The sequence below is a fragment of the Ovis aries genome, chromosome 2 (genome assembly GCF_016772045.2).
Source record: "Ovis aries strain OAR_USU_Benz2616 breed Rambouillet chromosome 2, ARS-UI_Ramb_v3.0, whole genome shotgun sequence".
Classification (NCBI taxonomy): domain Eukaryota; kingdom Metazoa; phylum Chordata; class Mammalia; order Artiodactyla; family Bovidae; genus Ovis; species Ovis aries.
In genome coordinates, this window is record NC_056055.1 from 181219074 (window position 1) to 181245739 (window position 26666).

Sequence of the window (26666 nt, forward strand, 5' to 3'; positions counted from 1 at the left end):
CAATCTTTCCCAACATCAGTGTGTTTTCCAATTAGTCAGATCTTTGCGTGAGATGGGCAAATTATCAGAGCTTCAGTTTTAGCATCAGTTCTTCCAATGAATATTCATCACTGATTTCCTTTAGGACTGACTGGTTTGATTTTGGACTGAATTGGTTTGCAGTCCAAACGACACTCAAGAGTCTTTCTTCTCCAACACCACAGTTAAAAAGCACCAGTTCTTCAGTGTTCAGCCTTCTTTATGGTCCAACTCTCACATCCATACATGACTACTGGAAAAACCGTAACTTTGACTATATGTACCTTTGTCAGCAAAGTAGTATCTCTGCTTTATAATATGGAAAACTCAGCAGTAGCCACAGGACTGGAAAAAGGTCAGTTTTCATTCCAATCCCAAAGAAAGGCAATGCCAAAGAATGCTCAAACTACTACACAATTGTACTCATCTCACACGCTAATAAAATAATGCTCAAAATTCTCCAAGCCAGGCTTCAGCAATACATGAAATATAAATTTCCAGATGTTCAAGCTGGTTTTAGAAAAGGCAGAGGAACCAGAGATCAAATAGCCAACATCTGCTAGGTCATCAAAAAAGCAAGAGAGTTCCAGAAAAACATCTATTTCGTCTTTATTGACTATGCCAAAGCCATTGACTGTGTGGATCACAATAAACTGTGGAAAATATTCTGATAGAGCTGGGAATGTCAGACCACCTGACCTGCCTCTTGAGAAATCTGTATGCAGGTCAGGTAGCAACAGTTAGAACTGGACATGGAATAACAGGCTGGTTCCAAATAGGAAAAGGAGTCAATACACAGTCAATGCTGTATATTGTCACCCTGCTTATTCAATTTATATGCAGAGTACATCATGAGAAATGCTGTACTGGATGAAGCAAAATCTGGAATCAAGATTGCTGGAAGAAATATCAATAACCTCAGATATGCGGATGACACCACCCTTATGGCAGAAAATGAAGAAAAACTAAAGAACCTCTTGATGAAAGTGAGGGAAGAGAGTGGAAAAGTTGGCTTAAAGCTCAACATTCAGAAAACTAAGATCATGGCATCTGGTCCCATGACTTCATTGGAAATAGATGGGGAAACAGTGGAAACAGTGGCTGACTTTAATTTTTTTGGCTCCGAAATCACTGCACATGGAGACTGCAGCCATGAAATTAAAAGATGCTTGCTACTTAGAAGAAAAGTTATGACCAACCTAGACAGCATATTAAAAAGCAGAGACATTACTTTGCCAGCAAAGGTCTGTCTAGTAAAGGCTATGGTTTCTCCAGTGGTCATCTATGGATATGACAGTTGGATTATAAAGAAAGCTGAGCACCAAAGAATTGATGCTTTTCAACTGTGGTGTTGGAGAAGACTCTTGAGCAGCCCTCAGACTACAAGGAGATCCAACCAGTCCATCAGTCCTGAGTGCTTATTGGAAGGACTGATGTTGAAGCTAAAACTCCAATACTTTGGCCACCTGATGGGAAGAACTGACTCATTTGGAAAAACCCAAAGCTGAGAAGGATTGAGGGCAAGAGGAGAAGGGGACGACAGAGGATAAGATGTTTAGATGGCATCACTGACTCGATGGACAGGAGTTTGGGTAAACTCGGGAGTTGGTGATGGACACAGAGGCCTGGCATGCTGCAGTCAATGGAGTCGCAAAGAGTTGAACACAACGGAGCAACTGAACTGAACTGAATCTGCATACAGGTTTCTTGTGAGGCAGGTAAGAGGTTCTCATATTTCCATCTCTTTGAGTGTTTTCTACTATTTGTTATGATCCACACAGTCAAAGGCTTTAGCTTAGTCAATGAAACAGAGGTAGATATTTTTCTGGAATTCCCTTACTTTGTCTATGATCCAGCAAACATTGGCAATTTGATCTCTTGTTCTTCTGCCTTTTCTAAAACCAGCTTGAACATCTGGAAGTTCTTGGTTCACGTAATGCCAAAGCTTAGCTTAAAGAATTATGAGCATAACCATACTAGCATGGGAGATGAGTGCAGTTGTTTGGTGGTTTGAATATTCTTTAGTACTGCCCTTCTTGGGAACTGAAATGAAACTTGACTTTTTCCAGAGTTATGGCCACTGCTGGATTTTCCAAATTTGCTGACATATTGAGTACAGCACTTCAATAGCATCATCTTTTAGGATTTTAAATAGCTCTGCTGGAGTTCCATCCCCTCCACTAGCTTTATTAGCAGCAGTGCTTCCTAAGGTTCACTTAACTTCACAATCCGGAATGTCTGGCTCTGAGTGAGAGACTACACCATAGTGGTTATCTGGGTCATTAAAATCTTTTTTGTACAGATATTCTGTTTATTATTTCCATCTCTTCTTGATCCAATCTGCTTTTATTAGATCTTTGCCATTTCTGTTCTTTATCATGCCCATCTTTGGATGAAATGTTCCTTTGGTATTTCCAATTTTCCTGAAGCGATCTCTAGTCATAGCTTTCTGTTTGTTGTTTTCCTCTTTTCTTTGCATTGTTCATTGAGGAAGGCCTTCTTGTCTCTCCATGCTTTTCTCTGGAACTCTGCATTTAGTTGGGAGTACCTGTCCCTTTCTCCCTTGCTTTTCTTCTTCTCTTTCCTCAGCTATTTGTAAAGCTTCCTTAGACAACCACTGTGACTTCTTGCATTTTCTTTCTCTTCAGGATGTTTTGTTTGCTGCTTCCTGTACAATATTGTAGACCTATGTCCATAGTTCTTCAGGAACACTGTTTCCTTGATCTCATCCCTGAATCTATCAATCACCTCCATTGTATATACATAGGGGATTTGATTTAAGCTGTACCTGGCTGGCTTAGTGGTTTTACCCATTTTCTTTAGTTTAAGCTTGAGTTTTGCTATGAGGAGCTGATGATCTGAGTCAGCTCCAGGTCTTGTTTTGCTGACTGTATCCAGTTTCTCCATCTTTGGCTACAAAGAATGTAATCAATCTGATTTTGGTATTGACCATCTGGTGATGTCCATGTCTAAAATAATCTCTTGTGTTGTTGAAAAACGATGTTTGCTATTGACTGGTGCATTCTCTTGGCAGAATTATATTAGCCTTTGCCATGCTTCATTTTGTACTCCAAGGCCCAAATTACGTTTTACTCTAATTATCTCTTGATTTCCTACTTTTGCATTTTAATCCTCTATGATGAAAAGGATGTCTCTTTTGGTGTTCCAGGAGGTCTTCTAGGTCTTCATAAAACTAATCAACTTCAGCTTCTTTGGCATCAGTAGTTGGAGAATAGACATGGATTACAGTGTTGTTGAATGGTTTGCCTTGGAAAATAACTGAGATCATTCTGTCATTTTTAGGTTGCAACCAAGTACCGCATTTCAGACTCTTGTTGATTATGAGGGCTACAGCATTTCTTCTATGGGATTCTTGCCCACAGTAATAGATATAATGGTCATCTGAATTAAATTAACCATTTTTGTCTATTTTAGTTCACTGATTCCTAAGATGTTGATGTTTACTCTTGCCGTCTTCTGCTTGACCACGTCCAATATACCTTGATTCATGAACCTAACTTTCTAGGTTCTAATGCAATACTGTTCTTGACAGCATCAGATTTTACTTTCATCACCAGAAAAATCCACTAGTATTTCTGCTTTGGCCCAGTCACTTCTTTTCTTCTGGAGCTATTAGAAGACCTCCTCCCTCTTCCCCTGTAGCATATTGGACACCTTCCAACCTCAGGTGGGGCTCTTCTTTTGGTGTCATATCTTTTTGTCTTTTTATACAGATCATGGGGTTCTCACAGCTAGTGTACTGGAGTAGTGTTCCATCCCCTCCTCCAGTGGATCACGTTTTGTCAGAACTCTCCACTATGACCTGTCGGTCTTGCGTAGCCCTACATGGCACGGCTCACAGCTTCATTGAGATATGCAAACCCCTTCACCATGACAAGACAGTGATCCACAAAGGAGCATATGTAACATACAGCAGTATTAACTACATTTATCATGTGGTATATTATATATACCTGGTACTTAATTATCCTATAATTAGAAGTTTGTACCTTTTGAGTGCCTTCATCCAATTCCCCTACCTACCTCTACCATACTGTGTTAGTTCCCGTTTAGCGTGTTTTCACAACATAGTGATTTGATATTTCTTGGTGTTGCTGAGCCAGACTAAGTCATGTCTGACTCTTTGTGACCCCATGGACTGTAGCCTGCTAGGCTCCTTTGTTAAAGGGATTTCCCAGACAAGAAATACTGGAGTGGGTTGCCATTTCCTTCTCTAGGAAATCTTCCTGACTCAGGGATCAAACCTGCATCTGTTGCTTGACAGGCAGATTCTTTACCTCTGAGCTACTGGGGAAACCCCACTAAATCAGAGGGAGCATATTATAATTACAAACCTGTTCTTCCCTTTTTTTCATCTTTTAAACTGAGATATAATTGACATACTAAAAATCACTGTTTGTAATAATATTGTATCTAGAAATGAAATAGTAGAAGTTCTTCCATCTTGTTCTTTTTCAGGGTTCTTTTATCTCATCTAGACATTGTATTTCTTTATAAATTTTAGAATCACCTTTTGTAATCTTTTTTTTTTTTGACTACATCACAGAGCATGTGGGATCTTAATTCAAGGACCAGGGATTGACCTCATGCTCCCTGCATTGGAAGTACTGAGTCTTAAACAATGGACCATCAAAAATAGCCCACGGGGATTTTCTTGGGAATTCTACTGAATCTGTGGATCACTTAGGAAGAACTGACATCTAAGAAATATTACCAGTTTCACTTTATTTTTTTTTAAAGATATGTTTTCTTTGGAGTTTTATAGTTTCTGCAGTCTATGTATGGTTATGAATATCTTTTTATTCATATTTGGGATTTGATGGGTTCTTTGAATATGTTTAATTGTCTTCCACTAATTCCATCAAAACTGGGATTTCATACTTGGAATTCTTTAAGGCTTATATTGCATTTGTATTTTTGTGTTTGCTTTGTTTTATTTTAATTATACTTACATGATACATTGGGTCAGCAAACACTAATGTTGACTTATGGCTCAAAATTTTAGTCAAGATTAGTTTTTTTCATTGATTCAGTACAAGTTCATGACAAGAATAAAAACAAAATTATTTCACCAATCCTTTTATGCAGCATAATTATCTCTTGTCATCTTTAGTGGTAGAGTTTTGTACAGTCTCTTTTTAGTTTGGAATCTATGCATTTTGTCTACATTGAGTCATCATAGCAGAAGGCCAAAGTCACTTGCATTTGCAAAACAAATAAAGAAACAAGCAAGCAAAACTGGCTTTATGCTTGTTTACCTCACAAGTTTACAGTTTTCAGTAATACCTGGCCTTTGTGAATTCATAACCTTTGTGCCAGCTCAATGTTGTATTCAAAATTACTTTTAGTTGTTTTAGTTCTTTATTTTTTTTAATTAATACTTTTTATTTATTTATTTTTTGTTTAGTTTTCAGTTGAATCTATTAAGATGTCAGTTTCACCAAATGCTAGAAATGGTATGGCCACACTGAATGTTTTTACCATCAATGAGGCTAAAGCAGTGTTCCCTTCTAAGATTTTAGGCTGAGTTAGAATTTATTGTGGAAAGTGTTATGATTCAAGTGAAACGTTCTAGAGGGCTAGGAATTTTAATTTCAATCGACAATCTTTAAGTGACTTATTTCCTTTAGCTATATAACTATTTGATTGAGTTTCTGGGTTTTTCTTCCCTTTGGTCTAAAGTTCTTTCTGTTTTTTTTTATGGTCTATTATATGTATATATCTACATCTATATCACCCTCACTAAATAATTGATTTCATTCATTATAATTGACTTTGTCAGCAGAAATGAAATTTGATTAGAAGTTTTCAGGTACATTTCATTGTTGGTCTCCATAAAGCTGAAATAGTGAACTCTAGGAAATTGGTCAATATTTTTTATTTTATGTGTAATTTGTTCAGTTTAGTCTTTCAGAATTTGGAAAGCAATACTATTATTTCTACCCTTGTAAACTGATTAAGGAATATAGAGTTTTTAGTATTTCTAAAAATGTGTTTTGTGTCAAATAATTTATAATTTTAGACAGCATCCCTATCTATATTCTATTAATTGAAATAATAAGCCTGCAAATGCCAGGAAAGCACTGATTAAATAAATGCATTCTCTTCTAAATTATCACATGGATACTAGAGAAAAACTTCAGCCAACATAAAAGATAATGCTTGACTTTTTATATCCAATTTCATTTTAATATTGCACACATATTCTATAGGTAAACAAAATTAACTAAAAAGTGTTAACTATTACCTAACATAGATTGTTAGCTTATTCTGAGAGTTATTTATTGTTCCAAATGAATTTTCTTCAATATAGTTAAGCCAAAATTCTTACTGGTTATAAGTATTTCTTCCACCTTTTTACTTCACTGCTTTTGTTCATACCTTTTAATTTATTTCTAATAACAGCCTCAAGTCTGTACATGGGTTTTATAATTCTGCTTCTTATTAAGTCTCATTCAGAGGTCCTTTCCTCCATTAATTATTCACCAAATCTCTCCCACTGGAAATCATCATTCCCTCCTGTGTATTGAAAGAACACGTTGTCAGTCATTTCTTATATTCGTTATATCATAATGTAGTGCATTATATTTGTGTTATTTCATTTCTTATGTCAGACTGTAAGCCTTTTCAAGGTATTTATGTTTTATTTGATTTTCAGTTGCAAAAACATTTTAACTGAACTCATTTCATGTTCTTTCTCTCCTCTGGGATTTTCTCTTTCCTGCTAGATAGCCAATCCTTATCCTTTAGGGGAATATACTTGCTTTTTGGCTTTAGTGTTTTCATCAAATTTGGAGAATATCCAGTTATCATTACTTAAATTTTTATTATTTTTTTTTTTTTGCTGTTCCAATTTTCCAAAGTTTTCAAATAGGTATGTAATTAGGCCAGTTGAATTTTTCCCTAAGCTCACCAAAATATTAATATATGATATTTTTATATTTTTTAAAAATATTTGTCTCTGTGTGCTTCATTTTTTTAATATATTATGCTGTTGCCCATCGACTATATTCTTGCAGGCAGGAAGCTGTAGCAATACATGGAATTCTCCAGGCCAGAATACTGGAGAAGGTAGCCATTCCCTTCTCCTGGGGATCTTCTAAATCCAGGGATCAAACCCAGGTCACCCGCATTGCAGGTGGATTCTTTACCAGATGAGCCACCAGGGAAGTTGCTCAGTTGCCTCCAATTCTTTGTGATGCCATGGACAGCAAACCCCCAGGCTCCTCTGTCCTTGGAATTCTCCAGGCAAGAATACTAGAATGGGTTGCCATTTCCTTCTCCAAGAGATCTTCCCAACCAGGGTTTGAACCCGGGTCTCCTGCATTGTAGGCAGATTCTTTACCATCTAAGCCACCAGGAAAGCCTTGGTGGGTATAGTATGCTTAATAATAATTAATTTAAATATTTTAAATTATTTCCCACTCTTTGTTCTTTTCTTTCAAGATACCTTTGACCTACTGCTCCTATTTTCTCCACTTTCTCAAATTCTCCCAAAACATTTGGCTATATTCTTTTAACTAAAATTTTATTTTAAACAATATTTAATTTGAGAATAATTGAAATTTTCAAAAGATGCTGCTTTGACTGAATCACATAATATATCTCTTTTATTTAATCCTTTTTGTATTTTTCAGTAGAATTTTTAGTTTTCTTTATGGATGTCAGTATCTTTCCTGCTTTGTTTATTTCTATGTGTTGTTTATTAGTACATGTTAATGTTTATTGTGAGTAGTATGTTTTTGTCAGTGCTATTTTCTAACTTGTTTGTTAGATAAATAGAAAGCTTATACTATTAGCATATGTAGCCATTAACTGGCCATCTGTTACTCAATAATTATTCAAATGACATGATTAAAGATGTTGAACCATTTTAGTTTGAAAAATTATCCTTATGACCTAATCAAGTTCATAAAATACAGTATAATAATATTAATGTTCTTTGTACCAAGTAATTATATTTGTGTTAAAAGTAAACAAAAAAAACCCTACTGAAAGAAATTTTTATGACTTTTTTTTTAAGATTGATGACACAAATTAAAAATAAGTGACAAAATTTAATACCCCATAAGCATCATACTGAGAACTTGTATTGCTGTGATTACCAGGCCAACATTAATGGAATTAAAATGTATTCATCCAACAAACAGTTACTGAGTGTATACTATGTGCCTAGCACTTTTCAGTTGCTGGACATATAGAAGTCACCAACACAAACCAAAAGCAAATATAAAGTCTATCTTTTTAAAAATTGTTAATGCAATGAAGAGAGATAAATGAAAAACAAATAATTAGGAAAGTATATAAAATGTCAGATATGATACTGCAGTTCAGAAAAGTGAAGCAGAGAGACAGGAGATCAAGATTAAAAATGAGTTAGCAATTTTCAATCATGAGACAAGAACTATTTCACTAGGAGATATTGATTGGTCTAAAATAGGGAAATTTGAGGAGACAGACAAGAGACCTTCTGGAAGGTAAAAGAAATTAAAAAATGCAATAAGTATGGAAGTTGTTCAAGCAACCTATGGAGGTAATTATTTATTATTTATAGTCTTATTAATAATAGTCTCAATTGGGGTAAGAGTTTGTTAGGGACACTGAGTCACTTCTAGGGTTTGAACTCTTGTGTATAAGATGAAGAAAAAAAATCAGGACAGGAATATAAAAATTGTAGTATAGTATATGTGATTACATTAAACAAATTTAACAGTTTTCATGCAAATTAATAAAATAAATTTTATTATTCATAAAGTATTTATAGTATTTTTACTTCAAATCAATTCACTATATATTAGAAGTGATGTGATTCAGAGGGAATCATACAAGTCTAAAGCTGTAGGAAAACTTCTTTTTTTCAGGTCTGTTACTATATCTTTTTGATTACAACCATGAAACCTTTAGGGTTTCCCTGGTGGCTCAGAGGGTAAAGCATCTGCCTGCAATGCAGGAGACCTGGGTTTGATCCCTGGGTTGGAAATGGCAACCCACTCCAGTTTTTTTTTTTCCTGGAGAATCCCATGGACAGAGAAGCCTGGTAGTCTACAGTCCATGGGGTTGCAGAGTCGGACATGACTGAGCGATTTCACTCACTCATGAAACCCTTTTTACACACGGTGTCAAAAAAGTCACTTTATTATTTCAAAACATGAGGCCCATGAAAATGTAAGTCCTCAGTAAAATGATATTACAGATTTCCCCTCTCCCCTGCTCTTCTAGTCCTTTTGTCTATCGGATTCAATTTTTTACACCAAGGGTAAATATATTTTTAAAAGAAATAAAATTTTCTATATTTTTGAGATTAGTTGTTTGTCAGTTGCTTCATTTGCTATTATTTTCTCCCATTCAGAAGGCTGTCTTTTCACCTTGCTTATATTTTCCTTTGTTGTGCAGAAGCTTTTAATTTTAATTAGATCCCATTTGTTTATTTTTGCTTTTATTTCCAGAATTCTGGGAGGTGGATCATAGAGGATCCTGCTGTGATTTATGTCTGAGAGTGTTTTGCCTATGTTCTCCTCTAGGAGTTTTATAGTTTCTGATCTTACATTTAGATCTTTAATCCATTTTGAGTTTATTTTTGTGTGCGGTGTTAGAAAGTGATCTAGTTTCATTCTTTTACAAGTGGTTGACCAGTTTTCCCAGCACCACTTGTTAAAGAGATTGTCTTTACTCCATTGTATATTCTTGCCTCCTTTGTCAAAGATAAGGTGTCCATATGTGTGTGGATTTATCTCTGGGCTTTCTATTTTGTTCCATTGATCTATATGTCTGTCTTTGTGCCAGTACCATACTGTCTTGATGACTGTGGCTTTGTAGTAGAGCCTGAAGTCAGGCAGGTTGATTCCTCCAGTTCCATTCTTCTTTCTCAAGATTGCTTTGGCTATTCGAGGTTTTTTGTATTTCCATACAAATCTTGAAATTATTTGTTCTAGTTCTGTGAAAAATGTGGCTGGTAGCTTGATAGGGATTGCATTGAATTTGTAAATTGCTTTGGGTAGTATACTCATTTTCACTATATTGATTCTTCTGATCCATGAACATGGTATATTTCTCCATCTATTAGTGTCCTCTTTGATTTCTTTCATCAGTGTTTTATAGTTATGCAGCTCAATTCCAGAAAAATAAACGACCCAATCAAAAAAATGGGCCAAAGAACTAAATAGACATTTCTCCAAAGAAGACATACAGATGGCTAACAAACACATGAAAAGATGCTCAACATCACTCATTATTAGAGAAATGCAAATCAAAACCACAATGAGGTACCACTTCACACCAGTCAGAATGGCTGTGATCCAAAAATCTGCAAGCAATAAATGCTGGAGAGGGTGTGGAGAAAAGGGAACCCTCCTACACTGTTGGTGGGAATGCAAACTAGTACAGCCACTATGGAGAACAGTGTGGCGATTCCTTAAAAAATTGCAAATAGAACTACCTTATGACCCAGCAATCCCACTGCTGGGCATACACACTGAGGAAACCAGAATTGAAAGAGACAACATGTACCCCAGTGTTCATCGCAGCACTGTTTATAATAGCCAGGACATGGAAACAACCTAGATGTCCATCAGCAGATGAATGCATAAGAAAGCTGTGGTACATATACACAATGGAGTATTACTCAGCCGTAAAAAAGAATTCATTTGAATCAGTTCTGAGGAGATGGATGAAACTGGAGCCAATTATACAGAGTGAAGTAAGCCAGAAAGAAAAACACCAATACAGTATACTAACACATATATATGGAATTTAGGAAGATGGCAATGACGACCCTGTATGCAAGACAGGAAAAAAGACACAGATGTGTATAACGGACTTTTGGACTCAAAGGGAGAAGGAGAGGGTGGGATGATTTGGGAGAATGGCATTCTAACATGTATACTATCATGTAAGAATTGAATCGCCAGTCTATGTTTGATGCAGGATGCAGCATGCTTGGGGCTGGTGCATGGGGATAACCCAGAGAGATGTTATGGGGAGGGAGGTGGGAGGGGGGTTCATGTTTGGGAATGCATGTAAGAATTAAAGATTTTAAAATAAAAAAAATAAAAAAATTAATTTTAAAAAAAAGAAATAAAAATTTCTATGCTTTAAGTCCACAGAATGAAGTTTTAAAAATCTAGACAAATTTGTTAAAATTTTACCAGTAATGCTAAAGATATTTTGCAAACGCACATGATGTAACAATTGTAATGAATGGAAAAATCTGATCACTGAGAATACCAATGAGATGACAGCACAACTGAAACATAGCAGCCTATACCAATTATTGACCATTATTAGTCTATATCGCATTAATAAAAACATCTTCTCATTAACTACAGTCAGTATGATGAACCCCAGTTTTTGGCATCTTCCTTATAGATATGAGTTGCTTTGAAAATTAAAGCACCATTCCATATCTGACTAGAACTTAAGATTCCTAATATCTTGTGGGATATTATTTTTCCAAGAACTTTTTCATGATCTATTCTTGTTATTATTATTATATATTTTATTATTTTAATTACAGGATAATTACTTTACAATATGGTGACTTTTTTTCCATGCATCGAATCAGTATTAGGTGTATACTCCTAATACTCCTCCCTCTTGAACTTCCTCCCACCTCCTCCCCATCCCACTCTTCTAGGTTGTCACAGAGCACTGGCCTTGGGTTCCCAGCATCATACATGGACTCCCACTGGCTATCCATTTTACATACAGTAATGTGGTAGGAATGCAAACTGATACAGAGAACAGTATGGAGATTCCATAAATAAACTAAGATAAAGCTACTATGATCTGTTCTTATATTCAGCAAATAAATATGAAATGATAGAGAAGGTAAACAATTAAAATTTATTTTAATCCTGCCAATATTGATTTTCTTTTAAAAATAGAATTTATTAGCTGAAATAAATTAGATTAAAGCAGTATTTTGAATTAGATCTTTAAATGCTATAGACAGAATTTTATTCAAAACCTTTCAATATTGTTAAGTTTTCAATTTACTTTCATTGATCCCAAATGCCAGATATTTTTTTTAAGAAAGCAGATACAATGTCTTATGCAAGCAGCAGTGATTTACAACAATACTTTCACTTAGAATCACATGGAGAACTCCACAGCCCATTCTACACATATTGATTCAATTGATTTTCAGGGCACTGGTACACACGCGTGTGCGCACGCACGCACACACACACACACACACACACATTAAGTTCCACTAGTCTCGGGAATTCTGGCTGAAGTTAGAAAGATAGTCAGGTGGGAATCCTTATTACGTTATTACACAATAAAAACTTTCTATTCAAAATATGGATCAGCAACATAAAGTTCTCCTGGGAATTTGTTAAAAATGCAAAATCTTGGGCCCTATCCCAAATCTACTGGTTTAGAATATGAACTTAAAAAGTCCCTCAAATAAGACTCAAAAAGAACTTTCGGGTATTTTTATGAGATCTGCCCCTCCTGTGAAAGATACCTTTCTTACTTCCTGGAGTTAATCAAGCTCAATCCAGGAATCATGTGAAACAGAGATAAAAAACAATACAATCTATTAATTTATATTATTTAAATATGATATACAATTATTCTCAGCAGTTATATTCAGTTATTCTCTCAAAGTAGTCAAGTTATATAAATAACAGCATCATAACCAGAAATCATAATCATAATCAGAAATTATGGTAGTTGTGGAATTAGAACCAGAAAAGTTATCAGCTAAGATGCATTTTTCACTATGAGAATACTGTTGCTGCTTGGGAAATATTTGAAACCTCTTGTCTGCAACACCATGGTCTCAATCTTCATGATAGTGAACTAGAAACTTGAAAAGTTCCTTATAGGGAGAGAATTTTCAGTCTCTCAACACTTTTGCTCTATAATTGCTGTTTATTTACATGCTTTGCATGACTCATTCATTTCTTCATACTTCTGAAGAGGAGCAGAATATGCCGTCCCAGAATATGTCTCTTTGGCAAAACAGTATTTTTTGAGATGATTGTTTTAAGAGACAGCATAAACAGGAGAAGCTTTACAAACAGAGCAGAAGCTACCCTTTTGCAAGGGACATTTACCTTTATAAAGAAAATCTCTGTTTATGTTTCCCTCTCTTTACAAGGAAGCGAATCTTGTTTTTCAGGCCCTAAGACATGTCCAGCTTTATGCCAATCCATGGACTGCAGCACACCAGACTTCCCTGTCCTTCACTATTTCCCAGAGTTTGCTCAAGCTCATATTCATTGAATCAGTGATGCCATCCAACCATCTCATTCTCTGTTGTCCCCTTTTCCTTCTACCTTCAATCTCTCCCAGTATCAGGGTCTTTTCCAGAGAGTTGGCTCTTCATATCAGGTGGCTAAAGTACTGCAGTTTCAGCATCAGTTCTTCCAGTGAATATTCAGGGTTGATTTCCTTTAGGATTGACAAGTTTGATCTCCTTGCTATCCAAGAGACTCTCAAGAGGCTTCTCCAGCACTGCAGTTTGAAAGCAATAGTTCTTTGGTGCTCAGCCTTTTTTACTGTCCAGCTCTCACATCCATTCATGACTACCAGAAAAACCATATCTTTGACTATACGGACCTTTATCAACTAAGTAATATCTCCAATTTTTAATATGCTGTACTATTGTTTTTGACTATTCCTCCCTTTTCTCTGCATCCCCTCCCTTCCCTGATTAGCCACTGTTTGAACCTGCCCTTTGGAACTCAGGGAAGGCCATGAATGTTGGAATCTTATCTACTCCCTACAAACAAGAAAAGGGGGACAGATAGTCTTCTGTGCCCAGGAGCCCCTCAGACCTGCTCAGTTTCAACAGGGAAAGGGAAGAGGGGATATAGGTATGTTAAGAGAGAGTAAATTATTTGGGGGCTTCCTTGATGGCTCAGATGGTAAAGACTCTGCCTGCATTGCAAGAGACCCAGGTTTAATCCCTGGGTGGGGCGAATCCCCTGGAGAAGGAAATGGCAACCCACTCTAGTATCCTTGCCTAGGAAATCCTCTGGACAGAGGAGCCTGGCAGGCTACAGTCCCTGGGGTTTCAAAGAGTTGGACACTGCGGGGTGACTAATGCTTTCACTTTCTTTTCAAGTTAGTGTTAGGAAACACTTGGGGCCTTAGAAGAATAGATAGGAGGCAAGGCTTGTGACACAGGGAGTCTGGGTGTGTGTCAATTTCTAGTCTCCTTTCCTGTGACAAGAATCAATCTTCCCTCAGTGATGAAACTTCCAGGCAGTGGCCCTTGAACAATTGATTTACTTTTGGAGAATCTGCCTTTAGGCAGATAAAGGCATTCAGAGAAAGAGAAAGCTTCTCTCTGCATTTGCTGTTTCTGCAAGTGCTTATAGCTCAAAATAATTAATACGCTAAGTGGCATACTTTTGGGTGGTATATTCTGCTACTCTTCACATATATTCGCTCAACCACTACAGTAATGTCTGATTACATTTTGGACTTTCCAGTACCCATTTTTAAATGATGCTTTAGATAAGCATAATGACATTATTTATTTTTCATCTCAAGAGTTATAGAGAAAATAACAGTTTCCTATAGCACCAAAACACACTAGAATCATCTGCAAATCTTTCACAAGTGGAGCTTGTCATGAACCAGTTGCATTAGAATGTCTGGAATAAGGCTTGAATATTAATATCTTAATTAATAATACCTATCAGGATATGATAATACCTATCAGGATATGAAGAAGGCTGAGTGTCGAAGAATTGATGCTTTTGAACTGTGGTGCTGGAGAAGACTCTTGATATTCCCTTGGACTGCAAGGAGATCCAACCAGTCCATTCTGAAGGAGATCAGCCCTGGGATTTCTTTGGAAGGAATGATGCTGAAGCTGAAACTCCAGTACTTTGGCCACCTCATGCGAAGAGTTGACTCATTGGAAAAGATTTTGATGCTGGGAGGGATTGGGGGCAGGAGAAGAAGGGAGGATGAGATGGCTGGATGCCATCATTGACTTGATGGACGTGAGTCTGAGTGAACTCGGGAGTTGGTGATGGATAGGGAGCCCTGGCGTGCTGCGATTCATGGGGTTGCAAAGAGTTGGACATGACTGAGTGACTGAACTGAACTGAACTGATCAGGATATCCCAATGTCTGGCAAAATGAAACATAACACCAAGAGCACAGCAAAAATTAATGCCTAAAATGCACTGACAACTTAGTAGGTTATCCCCTTTACCCAGCATTACTATAGTTATTAAAATCTCCTCTTGAATTTTTCTAGTCAGAAAAGTGGTCTTCAAAAGAAAACTAGACACCTTGATTTATATATTTTAAAATGTATAATTAGATTTGTTCAAAAGCATTTCAAGGTGGATATTTAAAAATTGAATTTAAAATTAATCCAACACATCTAAGTAGCAAAAGTATTTATCATATGTGAGTTCTTTCAAATGTTTAGTTGTGTGGATTGAAAACAGAATCTATACTTGTGATGATATATATTAAACATTTAATACTTCTTTCTTAATTCTTAATAATCATAATTTTAAATGTTTTATTAAGTGAATATGCTATTTTATTAAATATATATGTCTAAAATGATATATGATTTAATCACTGGGCTTCCCAGGTGGTACTAGTGGTAAAGAACCTGCCTACCAATGCAGATGGGGATTCAATCCCTGGGTCATAAAGATCCTCTGGAGGAGGGCATGGGAATACACTCCAGTATTCTTGCCTGGAGAATCCCATGGACAGAGGAGCCTGGTGGGCTATAGTCCATAGTCACAAAGAGTCAGACATGACTGAAGCAATTTAGCATGCAGGCACATAGTACCCTGATTTCAAATTATTTGGATCTATTCCCAGATATCAGATCAAAGAGCAAATATTTGACACTTGATAATAAATAAATTTTATATTTTACCTAAAGTTATTGAAATAACATTATATAAAAATTTAAATAACTTTTCAAAATTTTTGTCTGTACATAACCATGTTTTGTATATTCTTTGCTCAAATCTGGAGCATTATGAGACATTCTGATATGTATATTAACTAACAGTGACCAAAAGGTAAAACATTAAAATGTCTCCAGGAATTATCAATAATCTTACATATATAAACTTTTTTTTTTTTGGCCAGGGCTATGGTGGCTATATTGCATCCATGATCTTAAAATCAGATGAAAAACTTTTTAAATGTGGATCTGTGATTGCACCCATTATAGACTTGAAGTTGTATGGTGAGTACTTCCTACAGACTGACCTAAAATAATGTATTGATTTATAGAAACAAGAGTCCTCATGTAGAGATGCTCAATCGAGGTCATTTACCATGTACCTTCAGAGATGTTTTCAGCAGTTTATCACCTCTCTGATTCAATCAGTTTTACTTGTGCATGACAATGAAATGTGAATGGTAGAAACTAAATAATGAAATGTGCTAGTCAAATGGTTTTTAGTGTATCCTTAAATTTCTGTTTTCTTGGATCACAGCCTCAGCTTTCACTGAAAGATATCTTGGTATGCCATCAAAAGATGAAAGCATATACCAGGTAACTAACTTAAAAACAATGAATAAAGAATAGTATTTTTATTCTAAAAGTTCTGAATGCAAATATAGGTAAATGTCTATATACAGATTTTTGTGTTTTTATTTATAGGCATCTAGTGTGCTACATAATATTCATGGCTTGAAAGAAGAAAACATACTAATAATCCATGGGACTGCTGACAGTAAGTAGCTACTTAGTGACATTTGCTGCTACTGATTGATGGAGTCTGATCTTGAACAAAGGGGCACCTCCAAGGATTTGCTTACAGGAGGTGCTATAACCTTCTGGGGAGGAGAGCAGAAGAGAATGGCACAAGCAATCTGATACCTGGTAGAAAGTGGGCAGAAGGACAGAAGGACATCAGGACTAAGAGTGGAGGAGGCAACGGGGCTTGGTGGCAGACACTGTGCGGTGAAACTCTGTGATGATGGAAATGTCTGTGCAGCTGAACACAGTAACCACTGGCCATGTGCACTTGACATGTTTAGTATGACTGAGAAACTGAATTTTTACATTTTATTTAATTGTAATTAACAAATATAAGTAACCATGTGTGATTAGTCACTACTAGGATCACGTTGTTCAGCATACTGCAAATGGACTCTAACCTGAAAAGCAACAGCATAGCAAAAGGTGCCAGCACTGAGATGAAATTCTGATGAGATTTCTCACTTAAGTTAAAACAAAAACCAAAAAAAACACTTTTATATCATCTCCTTTTTTATTATTTTATACATTGGAGATGGATGTGATTGATATGACTAGTAATAAATAATATCATTTTATATTCACCTGAAGTGTTTGTGGCTCAAAGAAATTATATCTTTTTTCACATTATTTTATGTGAAATTTTACAACAGAAGGCTGAGTATTTATAGCTCCACTCACAGATGAGAAAAATCAATTTCAAGGAGGAAACTGATTTATCCAAGGCTACCTGGCAAGTGAACAAAGAGAAGCAAAACCTTGAAGCAATATTTCCTAAATCTTAAACTTGTTTTTGTCAGTCCACTCTGCCTTGTCTCAGTATTTTTATCCCATTTTACAGAGAATATTACTAACAAGGTCTTACAGTGAAGATAACACTAGCCTTCAAACTTGACTTTTAAGCATGTCAGGTCATAGTTAAAATAGTTAAATCAGAGCTCATATCAATACCGATATACAAGATGTATATATTATGTATATAGTATATATGTGAATAAATAGGTAAATGAGGGAGAAGAGACAAATCTGCCTTAGGTAGATTTCCAAACCATTTTCGTAGGTGCCCCACCTCAAAGAGGCAAAGCTTAATCCTCCTCCCTTCACCCATTTGATTTGCTTCAACAGACAACTGACTGATGCGAGCCTGTGGAATAGCACAGGGAACTGGCAGTGCTCTGTGCTATGCTTCACCCACCTGATAAACTGTAAGCAGAACTTCAACACCAGTCACTTCAAAGGAAATGCGCCTATGTGTTTGCACACACACACACACACACAAATGTACTCACACACACACATTCACATATTCCATAGGGGACTGGTAGATTATAGGCAGTCAGTCAATAGTAATATAATACTACCATTGTTAGGATTATCTTTCAAAATTATCATCAAATCAGGAAACTCAACCAACTAGACTTAATGCCTCTATTTAGTTTTAAGAAGGGATACATGGCAATTATCAACACACTTTGCACTAGAAGCTAAACAGGGAAAAAAAAACAAACTGGAAAATCCATTTGGACATTTATTTTCAGCTTTATCCATAAAGCTGAATGGTGGAGTCTTTTCCAGTTTGTTTTCTACAATAAACAAATAAGGTATATAGAGTATCATTTTACCTCAGTCATTACCCTATTTATTAGCATTTCTGGTAGCTTACCTTTATGGAACAGTTTGCACAGTTATTTAGAAATGACAAGGTAATTTCCCCATTAAGTACAATAAGAGAATGTTGGGAAAGATTACGAGACTTTTAAAAGATGAAAATGATTATTTGGAGTCTTTTATTGTCTGCTCTGTGGCAGGATCAATCAGTACCATAGCATTAGAGCCATGAAGTCTAAATTATTGGTAAGGCTGCCCTACTTTTACAAAGACAGTTGAAAAAAGTTAGCTTAAAAGTTATTTACAGAAATTTGAAGATTCACAGTTTAAGAATGTACAGCCAAGGCAGCCTATGAGCAAAATGCTCTACAAAATTATTGAAGTGCTTTGTCCCAGTCTTCACAGCTAGTTCATGTCAATGTTGCTGCGCACACGTAGGCTGCTGTGCCACTTATTTCAGTTTTGTAACTGAGTTTCAGGGAGTAGCAAGTCAGAAGGAAAGAGGAGAAACCAATATGGTCCACATTGAATATTAGCCCTGAGTAATGAGATATGCATGCTATTTTCTCAAGATGTGCTTTTCTTCCTAATTTGATATAAAGCAGAATGTCAGTGTTTGAGATTGACCCTAGTAATCCTCAGAAACGAAGAAGGCTGGTTTGCTGTATTACTATCCAGACAGGCATTCACTCTGTTAAAATTATTATCATGGTATAAAAGACGTGAATAATTAGAAATAATAAATGACATTCAGTAAAGTAAATCTAACCACAATTCTGTAGAGTAAGTAGAGACTTAGTAGTAACTCCTGCTTTAATGTATTTTTTATAATGTGAAGCTCAAAGTTTTATTACCATTGTATGGACTGGCTTTCCAGATAAAGCTAGGTATCAGTCTTTTAAATGTGCACTGGATGTAACGTAAAATACTTAATTTCTTTGAAAAAATGTTATAAAAATGTTCTAACCCTGAAAAATGTATTTCCTTCAATATCATAATTTAATTTCTTGCAGCCAAAGTCCATTTCCAACATTCAGCAGAATTAATCAAACACCTAATAAAAGCTGGAGTGAACTATACTATGCAGGTAAGCCACTTTTTCAGAAGAATGTGTTGTTTTACCTTAGTTTCTTGTTGTGCAATACAAAACACAGTTTTTGTATGATTCCATCTCCCACCCTTTTATTTGTTGGGTTTTTTTTTGTTGTTGTTGTTCTTCTTCTTTTTTTTTTTTTTTTACCAAATTGTCTTTACTTCCTTATTACAGTGAGAATGTAGATCATCTTGTTTTACATGCGAATTGCATAAACTCTTTCAAAAATGCTTGTTTCTCAGATGTTTACTCATATCACTGATAAGAAATTCTTTTAAAATGATAAATTTTATTTCCCTTCTTGTCCCTTTGTCTTTCTGTCTGTCTCCATTACTCTTTGAGTAAATATCACAAGAAAAAAGGGAAAAGAGAAAACATCATTTACATTTCTGCATTCAACCATACTTAGTAAATATTTATCGAGGACTTAATTTACATGGGTCTCTATACTAAATGGATCAAGAAGACATGCTTTAAACATTAAAGAACTTTCAGTCTGATGGAGTAGTTAGAAAGGGAAATAAAGTTACTTTCATTCCTAAGCATTTGGAAGAACTAAAAGTGATTCAGCTTATCAAAAATGATTCAGCTTATCAAAAATATAGGTACCACGGTTAGAATGATGAAAAATGAAGATGTAGCAATAAACAGATGGAGGGTCATGGCACTGACGATAAGACTGTGAGGCTTTATTTACTCAGAGGGAAATGTGGCACTAGCTAAAAACTTTACACCCAGGAATTGATGTGACAATATTTTCACTTATATTTTTTAAAAAATCACTGATGTTGTTGATATTGGAAAGGACACTGTCAAAGTAAAAATTTCATTGTGCAAAAGTAGATGAAAAAGGAAAATTTTGTTTGGGACTACTGTAATAAGGGGGGAAGACTAAACTCAACTTTTTTGAAACAAAGGGCTGGGGAGTTTTTAAGAGTCCGCATGGAGGGATTCATTGGTCCTGGTGTTTGGTAACAGGCCAAGGAAAAGTAAAGTAAGGAAAAGTAAGGAAATGAAAGGAAAAGTAAACTTTCTTGTGCCTTTATGGTAAGAGATAGTTTTACAACTTGGAGACTGGGAAATGGCGATGCTCTCTCCTTCAGTGTTTACATTTTAAAGTAATGGTTTCCAGGACTTCCCTGGTGGTCCAGTGGTTAAGAGTCAGTGCTTCCAGTGCAGGGGGTGCAGGTTTCATTCCTGGTCTGGGAACTAAGTTACCACATGTTGTATGGTGCAGTCCCCCTGCCCCCCAAAATAACTAAAAGTAAAAAAAGGATAAAAAAGAAAGAGAGAGATGGTTCCCAAGTCCTTGAGAAAGATATTTCCTGGATTGTTAAATCGGCAAAAGTCTGAAAGAAGATTTATATAAATTTCAAAGGGGCAGAGAATAAACTTACAGTTGCCAGTTTTCTACAGTAAATATTCTAAAGGGAGGTCAGAGGCCTATAGTCAGGACGAAACTGTCTAAAATGTAGCTAAGTTGATATTAATACCATCTTGTTCAATGTGAACATAGACAGCTCTAACTTTTTGGAAAACAAATCCTAATTTATTTACTTTATTTATTTATTTTTTGGCTTGCAGGATCTTAGTTCCCCAACCAGGGATTAAACTCCAAGCCCAAGGCAGCAAAAGGGCAGAATCCTAACCACTGGAACACTAGGGAATTCCCAACAAATCCTAATTTACAGACACAAAATTGCATTTTGTCTCAAGTGTCTTGTTTTGATCTAATTAAAATAAAAATGAAACATTTAGCATGAAAGACTCAGAACTGAATACCATGAGATTTTGGTTAAATATTGTTTTCCAGAGTTCCCTTGCCATGGCGCTGAAGTAATGAATTCTGAGAGAGAAGGCTTTCTTTGACAACTTTAAATCTCCTTTCCATTCAATATCTTAGGTCTACCCAGATGAAGGCCATAACGTATCTGAGAAGAGCAAGTATCATCTCTACAGCACAATTCTCAGATTCTTCAGTGATTGTTTAAAGGAAGAAATACCAGTGTTACCACAGGAACCAGAAGAAGATGAATAAAGGACCCTATTTATATAGAGCTGAAGGGGATATTGAGGCTCAGTGCAACCTAACCAAGAGACTGTAATATTGTAGATGCTCCAGAATTTCAAGGGCAGCTTAAGGAGATGACGCTGGAACAGCACACTCAGAGACAATGAACTAGAATTTGAGTACAGAAGTCCATGTCTACTGTGTTGCCAAGGGTGCAGAACCTGTTTCTTTGTGTAAGAAAAGTCAAAGGGTTGGTTTCCGGGGAGAAATTAGTTTTGCATTAAAGTAGGAGTAGTGCATGTTTTCTTCTGTTACCCCCCTATTTGTTCTGTAATTAATTGCTCTCATTTTAATTTCAGTGGCCACCACCATCTTTGCATATAATGCACAACTTCTCAGTACTACACTCCCTGATCCTTGATGGCCAAGCTGCAATCTAACACTTTACTGTACCTTTAAAATAAGTGCAATTCCTTCATTGTCTATTATGATGCTTAAGAAAAGAGTCAGTTAATAAAACCAGAGTATTTTATGTAACTTCTGTTTATAAAAAGACATTTTTAAATGGGTCACAGATCATGTAGAAATATGGGTTTCAGCACCTTCCAAAGTTCAGCCAGTTATCAGTAGATACAATATCTTTAAGTCAACACATGAGTGTATGTCTCACAATATGTATACACACGTGTGCATATGCAGTCAATAAATCTATCTTTACATGTTATTCATGCTACAAAGGATAAACTTGATGACTTAGAAGAGATGCTTATAGGCTGTAATGGATGCTTTGTTTAATGAGCCAAATATGATGAAATTTTTTTTCAATTCAAATTCTAGCTATTGCTTTCCTATAAATGTTTGGGTTATGTTTGGTATGGTTTTTAGTGGTTAATAGTTTTCTAGTTGCAGTTTAATTTTTTGAATATGATACCTTGTCACATGTAAATTAGGTACTTAAATATTAAATTATAGTTTCTGATAAAGAAATTTTGTTAACAATACTATACCACTGAGTGCTATTTTGCTCTTTTGGTGGAAAACACTTTTTTAAAACACTTAATCCTTTTTCTTCTCTCAATGAAAAACCAATTCTCATTTTCATTGTAAAAGCAAAGAGCTGGGTTATTTCATTTGCCAGTTCTTATTTAGTATCCCGTGCCTGCCCAATGCATCTGTTACTGTTTAATTTAAATCCTTCTGGTGAGATTCAGAAATGAAATACTTTTTATTCATTGGCCAAAAAAGTTCACAAACAACAGTGTTTACTATTTAAGGCACAAAATGCATTAATTTCTGTGCTGTGTTGATTTGCAATAGTAAGTAACTGAGAGTGTAAAATAAACTTGACTGTAATGAAGTCAATTTAAGTCATGAGAATATTAACTTTTCTGACAAAAGTCAAAAAATATCTTCTCATTTCACTGGAGGGATCTTCCAGAAGAGATGTCCAAAAGTCAAGCACAGAAGTTCAGATAAATCTAGGCAGAAGACTGGGGTTTTTTTGGCTTTAAAAAGTCCTTAGGACAGGCTAGCTTATGATGACATCAGAATACCAGGAGGAAACTTAAAAATTTCATGGAATTGCTCAGTAACCCTCTTGTTTTATGAAGGCATCAACACCAAAATCTGGGTGTTTGGAAACACATAAGTCATTTTTTGGGCATTCTGCTTTTCTCTTGTATTCTTTAAAGCTGCATCTTCACTGCTGTGTTGGATTCCATTTAAAATGGGAAAATTTTTTGAAAGACCCATTTCAGGTCTTTTTCAAGACTAGGAAAACACATTAAAAAAAAAAAGTATAATGTTTAAAAAAATAAGTGTAAAAGGAAAGTTTTGCCTATTTTATTAAGATGGAAATTTCTTTTTTAGGCTGATTTAAAGTCCAATTGAAGCTTTTTAATCAATATTTTAAATTTCAACAACTAGAGTTTTTATGATGCAAATAATTATGTTGTTTGAAAGATGTGGTGTTATTGTCTATTTGAGTAACATTTAAAAAGTATTTACCTTTTACTGTTCATCATTTCTCCTGTTTTATTATTATTATCAGTGTTTATTTTTCAATTAATTTAATACAGCTTCTAACATGAAAGATGTTAGTCTGGAACCCGCTTTCACCTTGAAGGTTAAATAGATATCCAGTGAAAACTACTGATTAGTAGGAAGGTGGAAAATTTTTTTTCTGTGATTATCTGGCTTTTCATAATTGGGCTATTTTGGATAAGGGAGATGCTCACTAAAACACACAGGCATCAAATATTAAAGGAATCATCTAACTGGATTTTGTCCTTTATACATTTGCCCTTGGTCATAGTCTCACTATTTCATATGTGTTCATAAATTCTAATAGTTTCCTAGAACTTTCCAAGTGTTGTTTCCAGGAGCAAGCTTTCTAAGTGCTGTTTACCCCTAAAGTTAAAAAAGAAAAAAATGACTCAAAATAAACTTCCATAAGTTTATGGAACTCAAAATAAGTTCCATAAAAGAAAGGTAAGCAGTATTCAGTCATCCACAGAGATGAGCGTATAATATTTTGAAGCTATTTTAAAAAAAGAAAGCAATTTCTCATCTTAATTGTCTCCATTGAGGTTCCTAAGTCAACACTTGGGACTAAATAGACTTTGTGGATTGTTTCAGTTTCGTGACAGAATTTAGGGCAGAGGACTCACTTCAAAACATGAATCTCAGGCCTCCCTGGTGGCTCAAGGGTAAAGAATTTGTCTGCCCATGCAGGAGACTGTTTCGATCCCTGGTCCCAGAAGATCCCTCCTGCCACAGAACAGCTAAGTCCATGTGCAACAACTACGGAGCCTGTGCTCTAAAGCTAGGGAACTGAAACTACTGAAGTCCTCACACCCTAGAGCCTGTGCTTCACAACATGAGAAGCCACCAAAATGAGAAGCTCACATTTCATAGCTAGAAAAAAGTCCCTGCAGCAATGGAGACCCAGCATGGTCAAAAATAAACATATAAATAAATAAATAAATAAATTTATGAAACAGACAAAAAAACACGAACCTCAGTTCACCTGGAGGATGTGTCTTCTTGATTGGATGGTTAGCACTGAAATCACCACTGAGGGTCTCACAGTGGTAGATCTACTAGAACGAGATGACAAACTTTTGTCTTTGCCATAAAGAAAATTACTTGAGCCATGGAGCTCAAAATGGGAGGCTTTGAAACAGAAGTATCTGGGACTGAATTGCTTTTAAATCTCAAGAGTCATTGAAGACACATGACTGCTGTTAAGAATCATGTATGAAATGCCACTTGTCAACTAAAAATATAGTCTCTTAAAGTAGAGAGTTATTTTATTTGGTGAGAATGTTAAGGACTCTGAGCTTGGAAGATAGCATCCCAGTAGCTCTGAGAAAACTGCTCCAAGGAGGCAGGAGGGGGAGTCAGGCTATCTACAAGTTTGTAACAAATGGAGCAGGCAGTCTGAACAGCAAAGATTATTGTGAGGTAAGAAAAATCAGATATCAGGTTAAGGAATGTTGCATTCTATGTATGAGAAGATGCAAGCCTCTGGGCTCACTGAATGAACTCGTTTCATAATGCACCTCAGCTATCTGGGGCCAATCCTCTTTGATTGTTCACCTTAAGGAGTGGCAGATGGCTGCTTCTTGCATTCCCCCAGCTCCTCAGCAGTCATCAAGGGGAATGGCAGCACCTGCTGGATAGCAGTTTTGGAAGCCCTCATTCACATTTGGAGGCCAGAAATTTCTGATGGCTGTGACATTTCTTGTATATTGGTATGACAGGAGATATTTTCATTTCACACACTTCTGCCCTTCCTCACATGGTTTAATCACCTACACATCCTGCAGCAACCAGCATTGTAGTAAATAAACCCTGACACCTCAGCTGGGCTCTTTCTCACTTTCTCTTCTCTGCTGCTAATGTTGTCTATCTGCTAGAACCAACAGTCTCATCACTTACATACTACAAACCTATATGACAATTTAATGGCTCCACAGAAATCCAGTTAATGGAAGACAGAAGCAGCTGACTATATGTTCCCCTTTTCCTTCCCTTAAACATTCTACATGGTTCTTAAAGTCCCCATGAAACTCAACTGCCCACATCTATACATACTTCGATGTCCCTCTTCCCTATTTCTAGCTTCTCAGTCCTAGTTTCTAGAATTACTTCCCAAAATAAACTACCTGTGCACCAATGTTGAAATTGGTTTTACTTTCTGTGGGAACACTTTCTTCCCACCAGAGCATATCACTGTGAATACGACAGGACGAAGAAATGGTGTGAGAATAAAGAAGTGGTTTCTTTTCAGGTTGGAAACTGTTACTACCCAAAAGTTATTGTACTTTTACTGAATACCAAGCATGCAGCAAGGACTTTATATTGTTTATCAAATTGAATCTTTTCAAAATGCTCTGAAATAGGTATTATGATTCCTATTTTATGGATAAAGAAATTGAGTCTCAGATAAGTATGTAACTTGTCAAATTTGCATAATTAATGAATTGTTTTCATTCAGGTGCTAAGTCCTATCTCATTTTTTGCTGCCCCAAGAGCTGCAGCATGTCAGGCTTCCCTGTCCTTCACCATCTCCCAGACTTTGCTCTTACTCATATCCATTGAGTTGGTGATACCATTCAACCATCTCATCTTCTGTCACCCCCTTCTCCTCCTGCCCTCAATCTTTCCCAGCATCAGGGTCTTTTCCAGTGAGTCAGCTCTTCGTACCAGGTAGCCAAACTATTGGAGCTTGAGCTTCAGTGTCAGTCCTTCCAATGAATATTCACGATTGATTTCCCTTAGTATTGCCTGGTTTGCTCTTGCAGTCCAAAGGACTCTCAATAGTCTTCTCCAGCATCACAGTTCAAAAGCAACAATTTTTCAGTGCTCAGCCTTCTTTATGGTCCAAATCTCACTATATGTACCTTTGTCAGCAAAATGATGTCTCTACTTTTTAATATGCTTTCTAGGTTTGTCATAGCTTTCCTCCCAAGAAGCAAGTGTCTTTTAATTTTATGGCTGCAGTCACTATCCACAGTTACTTTGGAGCCCAAGAAAATAAAATCTGTCACTGTTTTCCACTTTCTCCACTTCTATTTACCATAAAGTGATGAGACTATTTGCCATGACCTTAGTTTTTTGAATATTGAGTTTTAAGTAAGCTTTCTCACTTTCCTCTTTCACTCTTATCAAGAGGCTGTTTAGCTCCTCTTTGTTTTCTGCCT

At 36.0% G+C, this 26666-nt stretch overlaps 1 protein-coding gene across 3 annotated transcripts in view; it reads left to right on the forward strand.

The window, feature by feature from the left end:
- Positions 1-23740, forward strand: part of DPP10 (dipeptidyl peptidase like 10) — a 770042-nt gene extending 746302 nt beyond the window's left edge. For all 3 annotated transcript variants that reach the window (XM_042243952.2, XM_042243953.2, XM_060411166.1), the window contains 5 exons: positions 16129-16228; positions 16482-16540; positions 16649-16721; positions 19369-19442; positions 21352-23740. In XM_042243952.2, the coding sequence (XP_042099886.1) occupies positions 16129-16228; positions 16482-16540; positions 16649-16721; positions 19369-19442; positions 21352-21486 (441 nt within the window). In that variant the 3' untranslated portion in view covers positions 21487-23740. The remainder of the gene's footprint in view (positions 1-16128; positions 16229-16481; positions 16541-16648; positions 16722-19368; positions 19443-21351) is intronic.
- The last annotated feature ends 2926 nt before the right edge of the window (positions 23741-26666 follow it).